This window comes from Gavia stellata, chromosome 13 (genome assembly GCF_030936135.1).
Source record: "Gavia stellata isolate bGavSte3 chromosome 13, bGavSte3.hap2, whole genome shotgun sequence".
Taxonomy (NCBI): domain Eukaryota; kingdom Metazoa; phylum Chordata; class Aves; order Gaviiformes; family Gaviidae; genus Gavia; species Gavia stellata.
In genome coordinates, this window is record NC_082606.1 from 7,148,561 (window position 1) to 7,169,863 (window position 21,303).

At 38.0% G+C, this 21,303-nt stretch overlaps 1 protein-coding gene across 1 annotated transcript in view; it reads left to right on the plus strand.

The window, feature by feature from the left end:
* TRPM1 (transient receptor potential cation channel subfamily M member 1) overlaps positions 1 to 21,303 on the plus strand; it is an 85,909-nt gene that overhangs the window by 29,073 nt on the left and 35,533 nt on the right. The window contains exons 2-7 of the mRNA XM_059824114.1: positions 12,162 to 12,241; positions 13,028 to 13,223; positions 14,444 to 14,657; positions 16,414 to 16,538; positions 17,231 to 17,402; positions 19,895 to 20,069. Of these exons, the coding sequence (XP_059680097.1) occupies positions 12,162 to 12,241; positions 13,028 to 13,223; positions 14,444 to 14,657; positions 16,414 to 16,538; positions 17,231 to 17,402; positions 19,895 to 20,069 (962 nt within the window). The remainder of the gene's footprint in view (positions 1 to 12,161; positions 12,242 to 13,027; positions 13,224 to 14,443; positions 14,658 to 16,413; positions 16,539 to 17,230; positions 17,403 to 19,894; positions 20,070 to 21,303) is intronic.

Here is a 21,303-nt window from a genome sequence, read left to right on the forward strand (position 1 = left end):
ATTTGATTTTAAATGATACTGTACTTTCTCAGGTGTACATTTCTGTCACTGTAGTTTGAGCTAACAAACAGAAGAACAAAATGCACAGGCGTGATGTTTCCATCATTAATTCTTAAAATGTGTCTTGTCTTCCAAATGCAGGTACCGTAGATACAACCTGCGTTCTTGCATAATGGCTGGCCAAGCAGAACTCATTCCTGGGCAAAAAGGAATTAATTCCTTTTTAACTTCTGTTGCTATAGAGAACCCAGCCAAAGAAATATACCACACTGCATGTCTGAGTTCCATTTTCAGAAGAGAGTTAAGTGCCCAAATCACTTTTTTTGTATAGATTTTCTGGCTTATATATCTTTGTGAATATTTTTTGCAGTTTGTCCAATAGGTCAACTTTTTCTAGCTCACAGAGTACACCACATTCCAGATAGAAGAAGCATCCATAAAGACCAGTATGTCTGAAATCTGGTTTTCACTGGAAAAAGAAACATCTGTTGACTTTATCGTATGTCCTCCATTTCTATGTTCAGCTTCCAAGAATGGCGGGTAGTGGCTTTGAGACAATCCCTTTGCTTGAACAGGGTATCAGACAGCTTCTTCAACAACTGGAACTTAAGCTTGATATGATTTCAGTGGTCAGAACTAGCAACGTGATTTTGAAAGCACAGAAGAAGAAATTATGCAACTGTGGAGTACGCCTGTGATATACCCTGTTTCAGTGTCTGTTGAATACATTGATAGAAAGTCTCTCACTAAATTTAGTGACCTTTGGATAAAGGCTACAAGTGAAAAATTCCCTAAATGAAGGAATGCTCTGTATTTCCATTATTAATGGAGCGCTGTGCCCCACACCTGACTTAGTTGCTTAATTTCTTTGACTTTGAGCTCTCTTACTAGTAGTGTCTTGCTTTCTTCAAAATTTACCATTTCCTCAAACAGAAATGAAGTTCAAACTTTGTTTGGCATTGTAGTTTTCCAGAGGCATGTCTTAATTCTTCTATACCCCATTGCTGTTTCTCATTAAGTCAGCAAGAACTTTGTCTCATTAGGAAGAGCAAGGGTCTGGTTCTAAAACAAAGCTGTTTCAGCTGCATGCTTTGGCATTTAGGGCAGGACAGAAGTTGAAATCATGTCTGCAAAATATTTCTATGCCAGTCACAAATGGGTATGTGTTCAGTACATTGGAGATCAGACACAGAACAGTGGAACAAGATTAGCGTCTAGCAGGCTACTTGTCTGCACAGTGCAGTGCAGCAGAAGCAGGGAGTTAGACAGCCTTTAGCTCTAGATAGTATGATCCTTAGATGTGATTCTAGATGTCATCTTTACCTATTGCGTTATGTTGGCACCCAGCACAAGAAGACAAGGTAGATATTTGAAAGTTGGAGCAGAAAAAGGAACTACCTGCAGCACACTGTGTCCTTTGCTAGTGGTAGTTTTAGAGTATGAGAAGATGCAAAAGAAGCCCTTCGCAGCAAAGGAATTAATTAAATTGCTAAAAGCAACAGGGTATGAAAATGCATGTGATATGTAAAGTTACGAAATTAATGGCTTATTTTCAACTTCAGCTGTTTTAGTACAGCATTTTGCCCAACTTCAAATTGTTCTAAAAAGGATTAGTTATAATTAATGCTGTATGACCTCCTTTTTTCTTCTTTTCAAAGAATGTAGAGCTGTACATCTAATGAGGACCCCTGAAAGGACTATTATGTCCAATTGTCTCAATTATGCAAATAACGTTGATATTTTAGCAGAAGGGAGGGGATACTTCAAATTAAAAGTTTCAGCTCCTGCTTTAGCCTTTCTGCAGTGCCGGCATTTTTACAGCAAGTACATCCACTGTTTGAAGAGAGGAAAGGAGGTTTAACAAATTGGAGATTTGGGCACTATCAAAGTAGATTTGTTGTGCCTTGTTCCACCATGAGATGAAAATACCCTCTGGGCAGGGAGATGGGTCATGAGACTTCTAAAGGATTACCTTCAAAGGGAGTCATGAGATTGGTTTGAACAAAGAAGCTGCTCACATGCTTATCATATGAGATTCTCTTCTTAAAGTGGTGGAAACCCATCTCCTTGGGAATTCTCATGAACTTCAGAGAGACTGGAAGTCCTAACAGTAAGATGAATGAGAAGTCTGAACAATAAACAGAAAGATGGGACAGAAGCTCAGAGTTAAATGCAATTTGTTTATTCTAGATGTAATTCATCTTTCCAAACTCTGAAATACTTCCAGTGACAAGCAGGTAGGACATGATTTTAAATGATTTTTCCTTTTATTCCTGATCATCTTCTGCTTTACTACCTTTTTTAACATCGATATGCATAATTGAAATTTGCGCTGAAGAGCTGTATAGTGACCTACGATTGATTGGAGAAAGATAATTCAGTTGAAATGACAGTGTTCTGATTAGACTACTTCCTAGATTTCTCATTCATTTTGAAAGACGTGAAACCTGAAGTACTCATTGCAAGAAGACAAAATGAGTTTTCAAGTCCAAAAAAGGTGTCTTGAAACATTTCAAAATTAGAAAATTGCTTTGGTATGACTGTGATAAGCTGTAGAAATGCTGGCAAAGAGAGATTAGGTGAAAACATGTCTTACATATTTCAATATTTTGAATGCTAGTTTAGAGCTACCTCTGCAGCAAATGGGGATGGAGTTCTGGGTTGGTTTTTTTTTTGTTTTGTAGGTTGGGACTTTGCTTTGTTTTGGGGTTGTTTTGAGTTTTCAAAATTAGTCAGTTACGCTTTCTGGAGTTCACTTTTGGCAACAAGCTTTCTGATAAGCAAGCCTCTTTCTGTGTGTGTTTGTTTCTGATTGAGTTTATCAAGGTCCGATGATAGGTCAGGTATTATGGAAGTCTTAGAACAGAAAAGGGCATCATTTATGGTGGTTTTCCTTACCCCAGTGAGGGTTGCTGGTAAAGGGGGTTTCCCAGTGAAAGACTTACAACAAACTTCAGCAGCCCCATCACACTTGTATCAGAAATGCTGCTGTTGGCATTTGAAGTAATGCATTTCTGCCATAAAGCATATTGGGCTCTGAGATGAGAAGTCACTATGAGAACTCACTCACCAAGATCCAACCTACATGTGATTCCTGAGTATTCACGTACCAATCTTTCAAATGATTGAGGAGTCAAGGAAGCTCAGTTTTGGCCCTTGTTACCCCCTAGCTCTTCAAATCACAACTCCAAAGAATGATGCTCCCATCTACTCTTCTGTCATTCTTACCCCTTCTGCTGCAGTGCAGTCGGGGTCTTGAGGAGGGATGTCTCAGTGTAACAGTAGCTCCAAGAGGGCATATCCTTGTTATTCCCCTATCGAGCCAGAGACAGCCATGAACACAGCTTCTGGCCTGTTTGAGTTGCCTTTAACTCCCTTAATTCAGACTTCAGATTTTTTTTTCCCCATCTTTGATAATGGATTAAATGCAGTAAACTGAAACCTTTATCATAATTTTTCCCCACTATCATTTTAATTCAAATGGTAGACTGTGGCTAACATTTTAAAGCCAAATATGTTAATGAGTTATACATAATATTTGACAACTGTAAATGATACTGTATATCAGTACAGGCAGGGTATTTCCTGTGTTGTGTTTCCTGGATTGTATTATGATCTATTGAAGCTAGGTGTATTCTTCTCACTCTTTAGAGAAGGACAATGTGTTGCACATCATGAAAAAAAAGTCCAGGAACATTGCTGAAGACACTGTTTTCTGGTTCTATGGCACCTATTAATTCTTTTCACTCACAGCTTCGAGGGTTTTAGATGCGTAAGGACTGAAAAGAAGATTGACCAAATTTTCTGAAAACTGTTTTTATCTATAAACTCGTTTGAAATCTCCCATTGCCCTCGCCCTTTGTAATTATTTCAGTCCTGAAGTACTCAATTTTTCAGAAAGTTCCCAATGAATGGTGACAACTCCTAGGTATATATAATACAGTATTTTAAACATACATATTTAGCGTCTCCAGGAAATAATTTAACCCTTGAATTCCAATGCTTTCATAATGATTTCTAAAATATTATAAGGAATAATTTTGTGCAAAGCCTGCAGCCCAAGAGTTAAAGTAGCTGGAAACTCTTTCTTTTTTAAAAATGACAGAAAGCAGCAGGGTATAAAATGCGGCTGCTTGTGGCATATTTTGTCAAAGCTTAGATATTAGCTAATGCCTGGAAAATAATTGCTTTACTGAGTGTGAAATTAGCCACAGCAAGTTGCAAATTTTCAACAGCTCAAACTATTTAACAGAATTCTACCTGGAGAATCTCGCTTTCAGCAAAACTGTATGTACTACAAATATGTTACTTTCTTAAGGGACAGATAGGCTAACTAGTATATTATTTACATATTTGCAAAAAGAGTGGATATTTACAGAAAGCAGATGAGGGAAGTAAATATTTATGTTATCTTTTCTCAAAATATGTATTTGTTCAGTATCTCCAGATTTTAGAGACTTCTGAAATATGCATATATTGTATTATATTGCGAATATAGAAATTTTACTTTGTAGTAATTTTAAAGTGTGTTTCATTAACATGACTAGCAGTGTGCTTAAATAGTGGCTTGCTTTCACCACATTTTGAAAACGTCAGTAAAATAAATTCTCCAAGACTACCTGTTCAGTGTGCTCTGCACTTCAAGTAGTACTAATTAGAATGGTACATTTAGAACAAACTCTCATAGATAAGTAATATCTCACACAACATGTAGTCATTATCTCAAAATGTTTTTCATTCACGGTTTGCCCTATTTCTTAAAGAAAATTATTGTAAGGTCTCAAACCATACTATTACATAATGTATGAAAAATCAGTATGTTTAACTGGCTTATCAGAAGTTTTATAGAATTTATCTCTGAACTAGCAACTTGTAACCTCTTACATCAAAGAAATGCTTATATTTTTAAACCTCTTTTCCAAACAGCACATTTTTGATCATTTCTACTGTAATAGTCATTATTCTTAATAATGTGGACTTGAACAACTCAGACCGCTCTCAGATAGAGGCAATATTTCAGTCCAATGTTTTTTGCATCTGCATCACTAAGTGCAGGTTAGTCTTTGTTTGTATGCATAATTAACATCTATTGACACAGTTTTCTAAACCACAAATAACCAGGAGAATTAAGCACGTGGGTCGTTTTAGTTAGAACTATTCATAGGCTTAGTTTTGTAATGAGGGAAGTACCTTGTTATGTCGATTAATATTTCATGAGTATTGATGAATTTCACAAAGGAAGATCTGATGTTGAGGGTGTTGAATCATACGGGTTTTCATGATAATAGCATTTTTCTATTTCAGGTCTGAATAGCCTAGATTAAAGGCTCATAGTTAAGAGTAGTTTAAGAGAAGTATCTCACGTTCATGTAATCAGGAAGCATACTGACTTCATTTAAAACCATAACTAGCAAAGAGTCTTTATGATAGACAGGGCAGGTAATTGTACAGTACAAAAATCATTCCTGAGCTTTGTCAGAGCTAGATACCAGGGTCATCTTATATCTTCAAATAAGAATTACTAACAAGTTATGTTATAGAGGAAACCAGTAATTACCAGGCTACTTTGGCTAGCATCATCTCAGAGGCTGCTTGCTGTCTCTCCCTGCTCATCCACTCTGCTATATTGGGTCTCTTGAGAATGGTTATTTGTAGGCAGGGATGACTCCACTAGCCATAGATACAGTTGTTCAGCACTTCCCATCCTAGCATCTTGGTTTGTGTTTGTTTATAACTCTGCCACTCATTAAGATCTTGGAGTAAAATTGGCTATATGGAGTGTCTGCAGGCTGAACATTTTTTTAGGGGGGAAAAAAATCCAAAACAGATCTCAGAAAGGAGGCTAAGTACGGGTATATATGTGTTCCTCATCTCCCTAGCATCTAGAACAGAAGGGCTAAAGGCAACAACATTGCTTACTGACACTGCCATCCTGCCTGTTGTGTGTTAGTCTCAACCACAGAGCAAATGGTTCCCTGACAAGGTTGCTACAAGAGCACGGGTTCAAATTGACCGATATCAAAAATACAGTAGGATGAGAATAAGAATTGTCTTGAGGAAATAGTTATTTATTTGAAAGACTCTTACAACTGTTATAAAACCCTTCTTGATGCTATACTTATTAGCAAATAATATAAGATATCCTCTTTCTATTGGATATTGTTCGGTACTTCATATTCTAATAATTGCTAAAGTTGTACAAATAACTATTTTTCATATAACTCATGCAAACTAGGGTTTTGGAAATTTAGTTTAGATTCACAGGCTGTCACCATGCTCTGTAGTTGGGGACATTTTTCATGGCTCTGGCTCCTTGGTGACATAACACAAATTTAAAGTAGCGTTATGGTTTTATGCCCTGTATTTCTTAGCAATGAACAACTTTTCAGTAAAATATCACCAGTTCATGAGTGGCAACAAAGTTGGCTATTAACATTCGTCACATAGTTTGGAGTATTTTTCTCCAAGCAAGAACACTGTTATTGGGAGGACAATTGTTCTGGGTAGAACTAATCACCTGAAAGATTGATTAGTCGGGCACTTGGAAAAACTATTCCTTCAAAGTGAAGAAAAATGATGGATAGTGTAATTGCGATGTTGCATTTAAAGGCAGCACAAAATAGAAGTCTTTCTAGTATCAGTTTCTAAGTTCCAGATAACGGGGATTCTGCTGATACAATGATTTATTTTATTTTTTCTCCCCATTGTTTATTGGGCAGAGCTCTTACTTGTTTTCTCTCAAGTAACAGCAACTGAATGTGATTACCTACATGGCATTTACAAAACTCTGTGGACTTGTTTACACGGTGAATGGACTTGGGCACACACCATGCACATGCTCATGGTATGAATTCCATTCCACCTCCAGATTACTACTTTCTCTCATTATCTCATCAAAACAAACATATCTTTGCTCAAAGCTGGCATAAATATCCCAGTTTAATTCTGTAGAGCGTTCTAATCAAATAAATGGGCAACACAGTTGAGATTTGACTTCCCTGGTGATACCACCTTTTGCAGCGTACTGCAAGCTAAAGGAGGATTACCAAGAAATGTTGGTAAGATGGTGTGAACAGGGTTACAGCTGAATGTTTTCATAAATGACAGTCATCAATCCACATCTTAACAAGATGCTGGTGAAAGTAATTTGTATTATTCCATAGATCTGAGCTCTGCTGCCCAGCCAACTCCCATTTTTGTATTATTCTGTGCTTGATTTAGCCTGAACAGCTTTGTCAAACCGTGTATTACGCATGACATACATTCATTTGGTCCCCTGCCTACTCCCTCATTGCATCTGTGTGCCAGCCGCTGTCTGCTGTGTCTGATCCCTGTACCTGGCTCCATGCACCAAGCAGTGCTGTTTGCATGCTAGCTTGTCTGCTGACCAGCTGTGCCTGGTACAGGCAAAGTCTCACTGGAGTGCAGCAGCTGGGGAGTGTGTGCTCTTTAGTAGGGCTCCAGGTGCCAAAGAGCTGTTCTACAGTGGATGCTCTCCTCTTGCAAGATAAGGCCCCATCCTATGACCAAGTCAACCATGCCAAGCCATCCAGCAAAGACATGTGTCCTTGTTGCTTGGAGCATCTCTCTTTGAGGATCATGGCAGTTGAGAGGGTTGACTACATTGGCTTTAGGTCTAGTTGAGTTTGGGCTTTAGATGTACTCCAATGACACTACAACTCTCATCCCTCCCCCTCTTTCACCCCCCAAATTCTTTCATTTCTTTTGGTAGTAGTTTTTACCATTATGATTATTCATAGACACTAAATACTGCTGCTATCCTGCAGCGGTGTATGACAGCTGAAATTCACAGCTTTTGGTGGCACAACAGTATGTAAGAGTTTGTAGCATGATGTTTCCAGTGGCTTTGCTCTCTTCTGTGGATTCCCACCCTGGATTTTCACCAGAGGTGCATTGATCCAGAGCCCACCTGCTGATCTTTCATGAAGCTGCAGTGAAACAGAGCTGCGGGCTCTGTTTTGGTACAGCCTGAAATTCAGGCCCAGTACTTGTTCATTGAATGGTTGGTTATATATGAAGTGAAATACATAAAATTTAATGTTAATTTAGCAGTGAACTGCAATTGTCTGTGTGTGGTGGTGAGAGAAAATTTCAGTTACTGCATGTCTGCAGCCCAAGATATGCATGTTTCTCAGCAAATAGTGTAGTTCATTTCTGATAGTCAAAGGACAGCTGGTCTTGTAGAACTAGTTCTTGTGTTTATTAATGGCTATATTAGAAAGGTGACTATTAGTTTAGGGTCTTGATTTTGTTAACTCATGATTTACAAACCAACAACACTGATTTCCATTCCTTTCTGCAGGAGGATACCTTCTTTTAATGCTAAAGAGAACTAACAAAGCCATAAAGTGGAATATAAACCCAGTATTAATTAATACTGTTTGTCAGCAACATAGTGGTTTCTAGGCTGATGACCAAAAATTAGCAGCGGTTTTGTTTTGTTTTGGTTTTGTCATAATTTAGAAGACCCATTGTCAGTTTTTATAAAGGAGAACAAATATACCACTGAACATCTGAAATGTATTTTTTCAAAATTAGATTTTGTTTAGTACATTCAGGATTTGCAGTAATAAGCAGGTTTGAACTTCACTCTCAGCAAGTTGGGATCTTGCTTTTTTTGTGTTTCTTAGAGGTGAATGGGAAATGTGCACTGTTTTTTAGTGCCATGATCTTGCTGGCAGCAACTATTTGTCTGTCAGCCTAATACTCCTGCTGGCTGTTGGTCTGAAAACTGTAGCTGATCGTCCATTCCAAGGCTGTTAAAAAGTGCTTGGTTTTTTTCAAACTCTCAAGAGATAGTATGCGTACTTATGTTTTTTTCTCAAGAAACCAAATAAATTTCAATCCAGAGAGAGGAATGTACAGAATCTGTATCAAATAAGTGGGAAAAGTGCCTGTTTTCTGACAGTGGATGTTTCTGCTCAAGTATTTGCACTGGATTATAATGAAGCTTTGGTTAAGCAGATTAAACAGACAAAAGCAGTGAAACTTCAAAGGCTGACCAAATGTGCTGAGGTTTTACTTCCCTAATCTGTAATGCCTGCTTTTGCCTTCCTCTCATTAGCACAGAAAAATAAGCCAGTAAAGCATAATGTGTTGTCCAACTGTAGTGCCTATAGTGACTGATTTCTAACGGGGTTTTTAGATGTGAGTATGTAAGGTTTTTTTTCAAAGTAGCAGTAGATAATAGACCTGCTATGAGAGGGATTTTAAGAATGACTGCACAGCTGAGAGCTCATTTTAGATAGTAAGATGCAAAAGCTTCCTTCCAAACACAGATACTAAGTTTGTGACTTAATGCAGTGGGTAATTAACTTTTTACATGAAGCACACAAAATAGCAAAGGAAACTCTGTTCTTTGGTAGGCTACAAGGAATAAGGTAAAGCAGTACTCAATGACATGGTGTAAAAATCCAAGTTGCTTTGATATTTCTAGCTTGCATTTTCCAGTATTCTCTACAGACAGTTAAATTTGCAGCATCTGTTACCATCTACATTTTGAAGAGTGTTTCCTGCCCTATGGGATTGATTTCGGCATTTGTGTCACTCAGTCAAGGAGTTATCAGAGACCACACAGAAGCATAAAATTTTACTTGGGGGTAAAAAAGTGAATATGTTTAAAATATCTAAAATAATAATAAAACCTAAATTAATTAAAAATTAAAAATGAAAATATGTAATTTTAAAACTAGATAAATGACGTAACCTCTAACAGTTTCATGTTAAGCTCATTTTATAACATTAAAGGTCATAAGCTAGTACGGTGTGTATAAGCACAAGTAATAGCATTGGACATACTTGTAAAACAGCAGTGAATTTGGACACTGTGTGGTTTTGGATTACTTTTGAAGAACTTGTGTAATTCCAATCAAATAGACTATTTTTGGCTCTGAATATTTTGATCAGCCTGAACACCTGTGAATTAGCAAAATCTGGTTCTGAACAGGTAAACAGCATTTGTTTGATGTAACCACCCACTTCCACACACCACAGAGCCTCATGGATCTCCCTGTCTGGAGTGTTTTCTTCTGTACTTCTGTAGAAGTGCACCTCAATAACTAGATGCTATAAAATTAAAGCATTTTCTCAGCTCTATTTCTAATAATACTATTGCTAAAACTTGTTGTCTTGTAAAAGCCTTGCCAGAAAGCGTATGAAAAGAACCTTTTAAATATTTTGGGGAACAAAGGTTCATTTGAAGAAGGAATGTATGGAGTCGAGACAGGAAAGCTGACCAAGTCACATGGCCTTTAGATATTAAATTTAATACTCTCTTCCGTCAAAATTTTGCTATATAATCAGGCTCTTTGTGCTAAATGCCTGAAATTTATGCCTTGTCATTCAGGAAGCAAGTAACATTGTAAGCTACATGAAGTTTTGTCTGATGAGTTCTTAACTCTTCCTTGCTCTGTGGTGCTATGAACCCCTGAACAATTCCTTCTAAAATGAAATGAGGTGGTTCTGCCTAGGTAAATCAGTAAGTATATTGGAGTGGAGAGCAGAAGTGCGGAATCTCCCAGATCACTGACTGTCAAGGCATTCTGGCTCAGAGGCACGTGAAACAGGCAAACATTTACGTACCTGGACAGATTATGGACAGCTTGGGTTTGCAACTTATTTGCAGTTATTTGCAATGAGGGAACTTCAAGTAGTCTCCTATTATTTTAGACATAATGGAGGAAACAAAGAAGCCAGACAGGAACTAACAAGTCAACAAACAAAGGAACTTCAGAGACAGCTCTTGCCTCACACAAGAAAAAAAGATGAACTACCACACCCTCTATTCATCATGCTGTAGACTATGCAGCACTTAGGGGGCTAGTCCAGTCTCGAAGCTCTTACCAGACAGGCTGACAGAGCATTCATCCCACAGAAGTCTGCAGCTGACTTCCTCAAGTCAGGAAATCAGCAAGGTTTTTAGTTCTTTCTCTAGGAAAGGCCCATTTTTTTTGTTGAAGGCACCCCGAAAGTTCTTGTGTCATTTTTAGCTTTTGTCTCTGCAAAAATTTCATTTCGCTTCCACAGAGGAAACTAAAGCAAAACATATGACATTTGCTTGCTACTTGAAAAACGAATTAAGACACAATTCCCTAATTCAAACTGAGAAGAAGCAGCTTTCATCAGCAAGGCAAAGTTATCGATGTCATCGAATCGTGAGTGTTTTTTAACATTTTGCATTCCTTTAAAATTAAAAGGCTTCTTTTGAGTTCACTTTTTAAAATTCACCACTAAATGTTGGTTTATTATTGCAATCATGATGATACTTTGCCCTGTTGATGGTTGCAGGGACAGAGAAGGCCTGGGGTCTGCAAGTAAGAAATTATGGGAAACTCTGGCCTGCAGCTATTTCTGAACTCACTCCCTTCAGTGTTCCCAAACTCAACTGGACTACGCTTCTGCAACAGACTTTCTAACTGCATTGTGCAGATCTATGATTTTGTTCTAGCATACCTACACATCATTGTTTTTAAAATGGCTGTGAGCTTGGTCTTAATTTCTGGTTTGCAAACACAATATAATAGGCCAACACAATTTATTTTGACAGATACACCGTGCATGAAGAGTTTGTACTTTTTCTGTCAAATGTTCTTTCAAGGAATGCCTCCTCCTGAGACACGTCTGGTTAAGAGTAAGATGCCTTAGGAATGACTGGAACTTGATTTACAACAGGAAAAAATGATTTTGAGAAGATTGTTAATCAAGCAAGGAAAGTTTTTGGGAAGCAATTTCTACATACAAAGTACAATACTAAAGTATTATTTGGAGTAAATACTATTAATCTATTTATGTCACAATTTATGCTGGTTTATGTACTACTTTGAGTCCATTTACTGTTTACTAAAATAGGAAGAAGCAGCTGCATTTTTTGGTAGACCTTCAGACAAACATTGTAACTTCAAGACCAGCATCTTTGAGCATAAAGGTTTTTAGACACATTTGAGATTTGAATTTTATCCAAGTCATGGAAAATTCACATCACCTACTTGCTTCATGAATAGATACAGCTGGTGTTTAAAAGTGATTTAATGAATTCAGTGCTTGTTTCTAAAAGCAGTAGCTGAAAATAGAAGGCAAATGTTACTATCTCTGCCACACAGAAATATTTCAGTACGTTCTTCTTATTTTTTCTCCCTTTTAAGGGTCAGAAGGCTTGGATAGAGAAGACCTTTTCAAAAAGAGAATGCATCTATGTAGTTGCCAACAACAAAGACATTAGCAGGTAACATTTGAAATTTTTGTTTTGGCCAACAGAAGAGGTTAATACTGAAGAAACTGGAGTTGAACTGAGACCCAGTTTACTCACTGCCCTTAAAGGGAGATGACAGGGGAACAAAAGGGCAAGACATGCTTGCACTCGAATCTGTACAGAGCCATGGGACATGTCATACGGAGATGATAAGGCTGGGCAGCAGGAGAGGCAGTGAGTTGTTAGTTCATAGCTTTGCAAACTAGAGCATAAATTCATACTGAATTCTGAAAGCAAGGGTGCAGTAATGTGCACTGTGAAGCAAGTGGTACCATTCTTCATGGTTGGTATGACACTACCAATAATAATACAGGGGAACTGGAATTCTTAGTCCAAATATTACTATTACTGCTACTGCATGGGCTAGCTAAATTGTGGTCCAGCTTGTGTGGATAGCATAACAGTTTGTGTCACATGCTAGCTGTCACCTCTGAGTAAGAAACAGATGGTCACTGCTCCTGTTCCACATTCTTCCTCCTTCCCTGTCCTTAAGCCTAGAACAGCTTTCCAGTATATAACAGAAGTGAAGTGAAATTTTTTATCTTTGCTTGTTAAGAAATACCTGCAGACTGGTAATTCTGGCATATGTGTGTATGCAAATACAACAGATATGACCCAGAAGAGGTGTTTCTATGATTCATGTAGAGCAAGGTATGTTCAGTTGAAAATCTAATTTCTGATTTTTTTTTTTTTTTTTTTAAATCACTATCCAGTATTGAAGATACTGTACTCAAAGTTGCTTCAAATTTTAACTTACAGGTGCTGCTGTGGCCAGCTCATTAACCAACATATTCCACCTCCTCCAAGTATAACAGCTAATAAAAATGGAGAAGAAACAAAGCAAGTGGAAGCTCAGCCAGAGAAATGGTCCGTCAGTAAACACACCCAAACATACCCAACTGATGCCTATGGAAACCTTGAATTCCAGGGAGGAGGACATTCAAATAAGGCCATGGTAAGGAGCATAGGTAGGCTACTCTAAGGTATTAATCTGGTGTGTTAGCTTAATAGGTATGTGTCAGGATTCCGGCTCGCTCAGTGCATAATCCACTGAATGGATCCACGCTCTTTGCTGTCTCAGAAAGATGTGGACAAGATGCTCAAAAAGAGAAAGAGAGAGAAAAGGCAAGAGAAAAATAATAGCTACTTAGGAAGCACCTTAAAATGTTTTGATGAAACAGTTTCATTAAATTTACTGTCAGTAAATATCAGCTAAGGAGGCAGCTGCATGTATTAATGCCCAAGATTCTATCTGTTCGTATTAATTTGTGGGCCAAATAACCCAGCATGGATACAGATTTTTTTCTAAGGTTTGAAATCTTAGAAAAACAGAAATTAATCTTGCCTTCCTGAAAGACGGAGGCCTGACAGAGCTGGAAAATGGGCTGTTGAGTATTCTTAGCAGTAGAAGTAACAGCAAGTCTGCAGCTTCTGCAGAAAATCTTTCTGTTTTACCCCTCTTCTGAACAAATCCAAACCTAGATTTGTTTCTTTGCTCATTAGCTTTCTTGTCTCGCTTCTAGGACTGCCACTCGAGACAACCACACTGCAAAAACTTGTTTAAAATGTATGGGAGAGGTTGGTAGTTTTTGTTAGTGGTGGTTTGTTTGATTTTAAAGCAGAAATAAATAGGAGTTTATTTCATAGTTTTCTTTGACAGATTAGTAGTTTGAAAAGAAATCACAATGGTGGAACTAAACTGAGAAGAATGCAAATCATTGCTTTGGATGCAGAAATATGTACATTAACAATGAATGGGATAAAATGCAACGTAAACCTCCTATTTCTTATAAAGGTCATTGCTTCTCTTTGGCAGTCAAACCAGAGGTTTTAGGAACGATACAAAACACCTTCCAGTCATTTTAAATAGACAGCTTCCAACAATGCAGATTTGTAATAAGAGCTTAGGACCAATTGATTGCAGTCAGTTTTGCAGGTGAAGAGAGGAAAGTGGTGCTTTTAAAATTCATGAAGTAAATGGTAAATTCTCAATAGCACAGTGAAAGGTTTCAACCTGTTTTTTCTAATCATAAGCAGCAGAGAAATTTAAGAACGTGTTGCTTAAAAATTGTAAAACTCTTCAAGATGAAAGGCTTAATATAACCATTCTTTGCTCAGTTAATAGGCAATTTACAGAGCAGATGAAGTGATAGTATTACACATTGCTCTTTGCAGTATATCCGTGTGTCATATGACACTAAACCAGATTCTCTGCTGCATCTCATGGTGAAAGACTGGCAACTGGAACTGCCCAAACTCTTAATCTCTGTCCATGGAGGCCTCCAGAACTTTGAAATGCAACCCAAATTAAAGCAAGTATTTGGAAAAGGTCTGATAAAGGCTGCCATGACCACAGGAGCTTGGATTTTCACTGGAGGTGTTAGTACAGGTAAGCAATTACCAGCACTTTTAGTTTACTTAAGAATTCAGTGATGTCCATTCACTAATCTTTCCCACAGGCAGAAGATTTAAGTCTACATGAATGAGTCATTAGCCACTAGACCAAAAAAGGAGCATTGTAATCATTTGTGTTAATCGCCTACCCAGCCCAGACCATAACATTTTCCTGGGTCAATATCGATTTGCATTACTCGGTGTTTCCCCTGAAAAAAATTTTCATCCTTGGTTTCAGTAGCAAGGAATCTACCACTAGTTATAGTACTTTTTTTCAGTGGTTGGTTGTCCTTGTAGTTAAGAAATCTCCTACTCCAAATTTGCCTAGCTTTAGCTTCTTACTGGTTTTTTGTACAGAGATCTTTCTGTTACTAGTAGATTATTTCCAGAGCCTTTTTTCATACACAGCACTTTTGTCAAACTCAGCTTTACGGCTGAGATCCATAAAGCTCTCATACTAAGCATGTTTTTCAGTCCTTCAGTCATTACCACACCTCTGCTTTGAACTCTCTCTAGTTTTTTAACAGCCTTCTTGAATTTTGGACGCTGTCATTTTTGAGACAGTGCTTGATGAAGCTTTTAATCCCTGAAGTAAAACAGCCTTTCTGCTTCCATTTGACACTTCCCTGTTCATGCAGCCAAGGACTGAGTTAGCCTTTAGGCTGTGTGATCTCTCTGAGAGTTAGTGATCAATTGATAATCCGCCTTAAATGTCATATCCCTGAGTCAGTGTCTCCATGGGATCACCCATCACCACGCATGCACACATTCTGCCTTGTAATTGTATAAGGCATTTGTTCATAAATGGATGACTGTAAATTAGCAATCTTGAAACACAACCCTGAGGTCAGTTGTAAATGTCTCTACTTGAAGACATTGCAATCTCCTGTTTGCATTTTCCTCCGGTCTTCTGGCCACTTGAAACAGTTTTACGTTTCTCTGTTTCCTTTTTGACCATATCTGAAACATCAGTTGCACAGCAACTCCACGTAACTCCACCAGGAGGTTTTTGTCACTGATCCTAGACTCTGTCCAAAAAATGGTGTCTGATATGATATCCGAAATTTGAAAGACATGTTGAAAAATAGATGTTTTGATGATTCCCTATGTATTGTTACATTTTGAGACCAGTTGGTTTCTAATTAATACCAATTCTGAATGATCTTCAAAAAAAAAATCAGATGCAAACTTTCATTATAATATTTCTATAACAAGATCTTTATTTAGCTGAAATAAATCTTTATATCAAATTATTTCTCAGAAAACTATCTAAGATAAGAATGAATTCCTTTGACATTCGTTTTATAACAAAGGTCTGATGTCTTTAAGGGAAGGTGATGATTGCTATTCAGAATAATTTTTTAGTGAAAAAATATTTCTTAGATAACTATAGGGTTGGGGTTTTTTGCTTGCTCAGACCCCAGTGATAGCATTCCAGCTGTGAATAATATAATTCCAGACTACGGTACAGATTACACTGTTGCAAGTTAAGTAACTGGAATAAGTCTTTCAAAGTCTTCATTGAATTCAGAACAAGGATGTGAAAAGGCAATAGGATTTACACTCAACTATTACAAAATAAAAGCATGGATTTGTCTGCATTGCATGTTCTATTACAAAGTTGAGATACCAGTTTAGTAGTGAAAGCAATCCAGAAAAGCAGGTAGCTCCATGAGCGGCAAGAAGAAAATTCTGTTGTTTAGAGATCTCTCAAAAGTGCCAAGAATTAATTAAACTAATTGTAACTGTAGGTGTCATTCGTCATGTGGGAGATGCCTTGAAAGATCATTCTTCCAAATCTAGAGGACGAATATGTGCCATAGGAATTGCACCGTGGGGCATTGTAGAAAACAAGGAAGATCTGATAGGAAAAGATGTAAGTCTTTAAGGAAACTCCTATGTAATTAGCAATGTCAGCTGCGTAACAAAATACGCTGTTCATCTTTTTGGAGTATTAATATTTTCAGTTTCTAAAGCATGCCTAAGAGCTGAAATTGAACAATTTCTTGAAGAAAAGCTGTTGTTTAAGTACATTTGTCAGGTTGTCATATATGACCTCAAATATGAAGCTAGTGAGGTTTCCATTGCTTTCAGTAGTAGAGACCTCTCTGTGGTGACAGAGTTTTAGGTCCTAACTTCAGTGTGGCATACTCAGACTTCTGTAAATCATTTAAGGGCCTTTATGTGTGCAAGACTGCCATTTATTGTAGATGGGTACTCTGCAGCGGCATATTAATTACTAGGAACTCCAAATGAGAATGTATTTTCTAATGCAGTAAGAGGATTATGTAACACTGTGTGATCAAGGAGAGTACATTAATGAGCTTAGGGGAACATGCAGGAGGGTGCACAGATGTGACTGTCATCCTCCAAAGAAAACAGTGCTGTGAAAAGTTCAAGTTTTGAATGTAAAAGCAAGCTCCATTTCTAATTCTCCTCTATTTTTGGTTAAAAAGGTCAGGTTGATTTGTTTCCTCATAAGGCATGTGCTTCTGTTGGGCGGTGTGGGGGATTTTCACATTTAGTTCCTAGTTCTAATCTAGGTGCATCTATCCTTTTGACACACAGGTAACACGGGTTTACCAAACAATGTCAAACCCTCTAAGTAAGCTCTCTGTGCTCAACAGTTCCCATACCCACTTCATTCTGGCAGACAATGGTACGCTAGGTAAATATGGAGCTGAAGTAAAGTTACGACGTCAGTTGGAAAAACACATTTCCCTCCAGAAAATTAACACACGTAAGTACTGTGGGGCAAACTGTAAATATACCCCCTTAAAGGAAGGGAGGGAAGAAGGGCTTGATATATTTCAAGGTACTGAAATTAAATGTTTCTTCCAGCAATTTTTAGCAGGAATTTGATCAGGACTATGTGACTAAACTAGAACATATGTTGTCTGATAAGCAGTGAAAGAGCCTACATCTAAAAGCACAGAAAACCCAGAAAAGTAGGGATTGCATAAAGGGAGGAAGAAAAGTTGACCAATAATAGCGAGAAGAAGCAGTAAGAATTTAAGGAAAGTGTAATGTAAAGAATTTGTGCACTTCTAGCTAGAATTCGTAAGCATCGGTGAGGTGATGCAGAATGGGGTGATTTTGTACACTTCCTCTTTACAGGAATCCTGTGCAGCTCAGTGGTTTCTGATTCCAAATGTTCATATTAACATTTTATTTTCTCTTTCATATGAATTAGTTTCATTTGAAATATCACACTCAAAATTCTTTGATCTTCCAGATAAACTCAGCTGGGATTTTGATTTTTAATGAAGCCATTATCAAGATAGTTTTACATCAGTGCTTTCACATTTAGAGTTCTGTGCAGTTTTAAAATTTCTGCCAGTTGTTACAGCCTCTCTAAAACAACTTTCTAGAATTCTTTGTCATTACTTAGAAAAAAATTCTTTTAAAAGACATCTTTTCATTAACATCATTGTAGAAAAAAATTATTTTTTTAAAGATTAAATAAATAAAAAAAATTAGTAGCTGTGGTTTTCCAGCAACTTTGAAAAAAAACCACAACCACCACCTAATTAAAAATGGTCCAAAAAAAGTTAATAGTCTTTGAACCCAGACTTCAATTAAGAGCAACTGGAGAATAGACATCAGTTCTAACAGTTGCCTTTCTGACTTCTTACAGATGTCGTTATAACCTGTGTAGGCCCATATAAATAAGAAAAAACAAACATTCAGAACGACAATTGCATTGAACTCTACAAAAGTTTCTAATAGGGTTTAAGTGCTCTTATGGGTAGAGCAGAAAAATGAAGTAGAGCACCGGGTAAAGCCAAAAGGCGCAGTTAGAGATCAGCCACAAGACATCTAAACGTTCTGGGAAGTCTTTAAGTACTGCTTTTTGCCTACGGTAAGTTTAAGAAACTGAACTCACCAAAATTATGCCCCTTGCCTTTGAGTGTGGAGACAGTGTCGTGCACTGTTGCCCACAGACATTAGGAATAGCTAACGTTAGCTATGCTTTTTTCATCTTTGTCTTCTACAGAAGTGCTGGGAGAGTTGTAACATTGTAAAAGGGAGCACTGGCTTGGAAGATAAGGAAGTCAGGGCCCAGAGGCAAGATATTCTGTATCATTTGTTTTAATACCACTGGGGATGGGGATATTGGTTCTGATTTAAGTAGTGTTTGGTGGTTTTTGTCATGAGAAGGGCAAAGTTGGGAATACACATAGGAATTTAGAGTTCTGTGAAGGGCTGGAGTACACCTACTAGTAACAACATACAGGGAGTTGTTTTGTTTCTTTTTAATCACTTCAAGCACAGGCATCTCTTCTGGAAGTCTCAGCAGGAATCACTTAAGATTTCATGGACACACAGGCCGGCCCATGTTCTGTGACTCCTCCTTATCAGGGCTGGGGTGTACTGATAGGAGGATGTCAGGAAGCTTCTGCTGTTATTGTGCATGGTATTCCTGTTCTTCAGAGAGGAATGAAGGTCGAAAATACGAACTCTTTCACGCATTCTCAGCCATACAAGAAAGTGCATCTTCTTTATAAAACGCTGGTCATTTTACAGATTAAGAACTGAATTCAAATGCTTATAATAGTGGGATTAGTCAGCCTTCAGGTAATGTTTTGTCCTTCATTTCCCCAAGTATCTTGTGACCAAGGCTACTGAGACCATGTGACCTGTGGGCTTCCCTTTGTCATCCTATGCCTGGAGATCACAGTGAGGCAGGGACAGCAAAGGGATGCTCAGCTGTCGTCTCTTCCATCGGCCAGCCATTTCAGCCTCATAATAAAGACACTAATATTTTTTCTCTTAGGAGAAAGCATAGGTATATTATCACCTTACTGAAGACTTCCTGTAGGTAATCAATGAAGAGTTACAGCATCAAAGACACAGTAGCTGGGAGCCATCCAAGTAACAGTGAAGCTAATGAAGTAATAGGAGAATCAGGTTAGCTGTTTTGTCTGTACATGGTGTCTGTCGAAAGAGATTACAAACAGTTCACCAACACTGAGTGAATAAATGATCAGTATGGAGCTGATGCAAGAGCAAGGGCAGAGAGACATCTTACTGTTTTCCTTTCGGGGTTATGAAACGGCATGTGGACATTTTTCCTGGTGTTGGCCATGAAATGGCCATCATTTTTCCTAACTGGTCTGGTTTGAAGCGATGCTGTAACACAGCAATCTCATCCACTCATAATATCTCAACCTCTTAAACTAAGTTTCAATGACACTTCTTTTTTTGTTTCTGTTCTTCTGGTTTTTGCAGGGCTGGGACAAGGTGTTCCTGTAGTTGGGCTCATAGTGGAAGGGGGTCCCAATGTGATCTCCATTGTCTTAGAGTGTCTACGAGAAGAACCCCCTCTCCCTGTCGTGATATGTGATGGTAGCGGACGAGCATCGGATATTCTGTCATTTGCACACAAGTATTCAGAAGAAGGAGGGTAAGATTTTGAGATCTTCACCAAAGCTGTGTCTTTCTCAGGAGGACAATGTAGGACTATATGCCTTTCTTTCATTAAAGCTTCATTAAAAAAACACCTCAGGGACGGAATGCTACGGACAGAAGCATTCTGTTGTCGTTCAACTTTTGTTGCCTGTTTGATCTTAGCCCTGGCGTTAGTCAGTAGAAATTGTTACCAGTTGGAATTTATTTGACAGTCCATTGAAATAAGCTTGCTCTCAGTGCAGTGCACTGTTATACAAGCTCCATCAAAGTTTGCTGCACTATACTTGGTGCTGGGTTGGGCGTGTTAGAAGCAAGGAGCAAGTGGTTCCCAAGAATTACTCTTTTTCTCAGGCCAGGGCTGAAGTTAATTAGTGCATGTATTTGCAAAATTTGTACTGCCTGATTCTACTGTGTTGTGTGAATGAGCTTCATACTCCAAGAGTGCCAGACCAGCTGAAAAAATGTTGGGCTTCCTTCCATTCTCTTGCTGGTTTTTGCACCTATGATGGTTCTTCAAGGCAATGCTGCCTGATGTCATGAACAGAGTGGAGGATCTTGTCTGGAGCATTCTGCTCCACAGTCCTCCTGTCCATTGCCCAAATGAATCTGTAAAAGTCACTCCTAATCCAAAGTTTTCTGGAGTCTATTATTTTTATGGTTGGTTGTCTGCCCCTTCGGTTGATAGAAAGTATTGTTAATTTAAAGAAGATACAAAGCCTACACTAGCAGCGTAAAGCTCATCTGCTCTGCAGAGTAAAAGATCTGTCCTGACAAATACTCCAAGTGGAAGTGGAGTATTGCATTTATAATTTAATATATTGCTTCTCCCAGTCAAGTAACATACATTCCCCATTGTCATTGTTAATATCAGGATTTTATCTTTACTATCCAGATTCAGGCAAAAACCTAGTATATTGTCTTGCTCAGGGTATGGCACACCTGTCTTGCATTGAAGAAGTATCATATTTCCTCAACTGAAGTTGGCTCTTAGCTTGGATTAAATATTAAGCAGACAACTAGTATTGTCAAGCAGTGCAGATGTTATTTGCTGAATTGGGAGAGCAGCTTTGATGCTGGATTTTTTTGATGTTTATATATAGTACATATTTAATCGTACCAACAGTATTTATGATTCAGCAACTTTCTTTTCCTTTCCGTCCACCAAGCTTCCTTAGCTTAGATCAAACTTCCCTTCTTTTTTTTTTTTTCTTTCTCATACATCCTTCCTG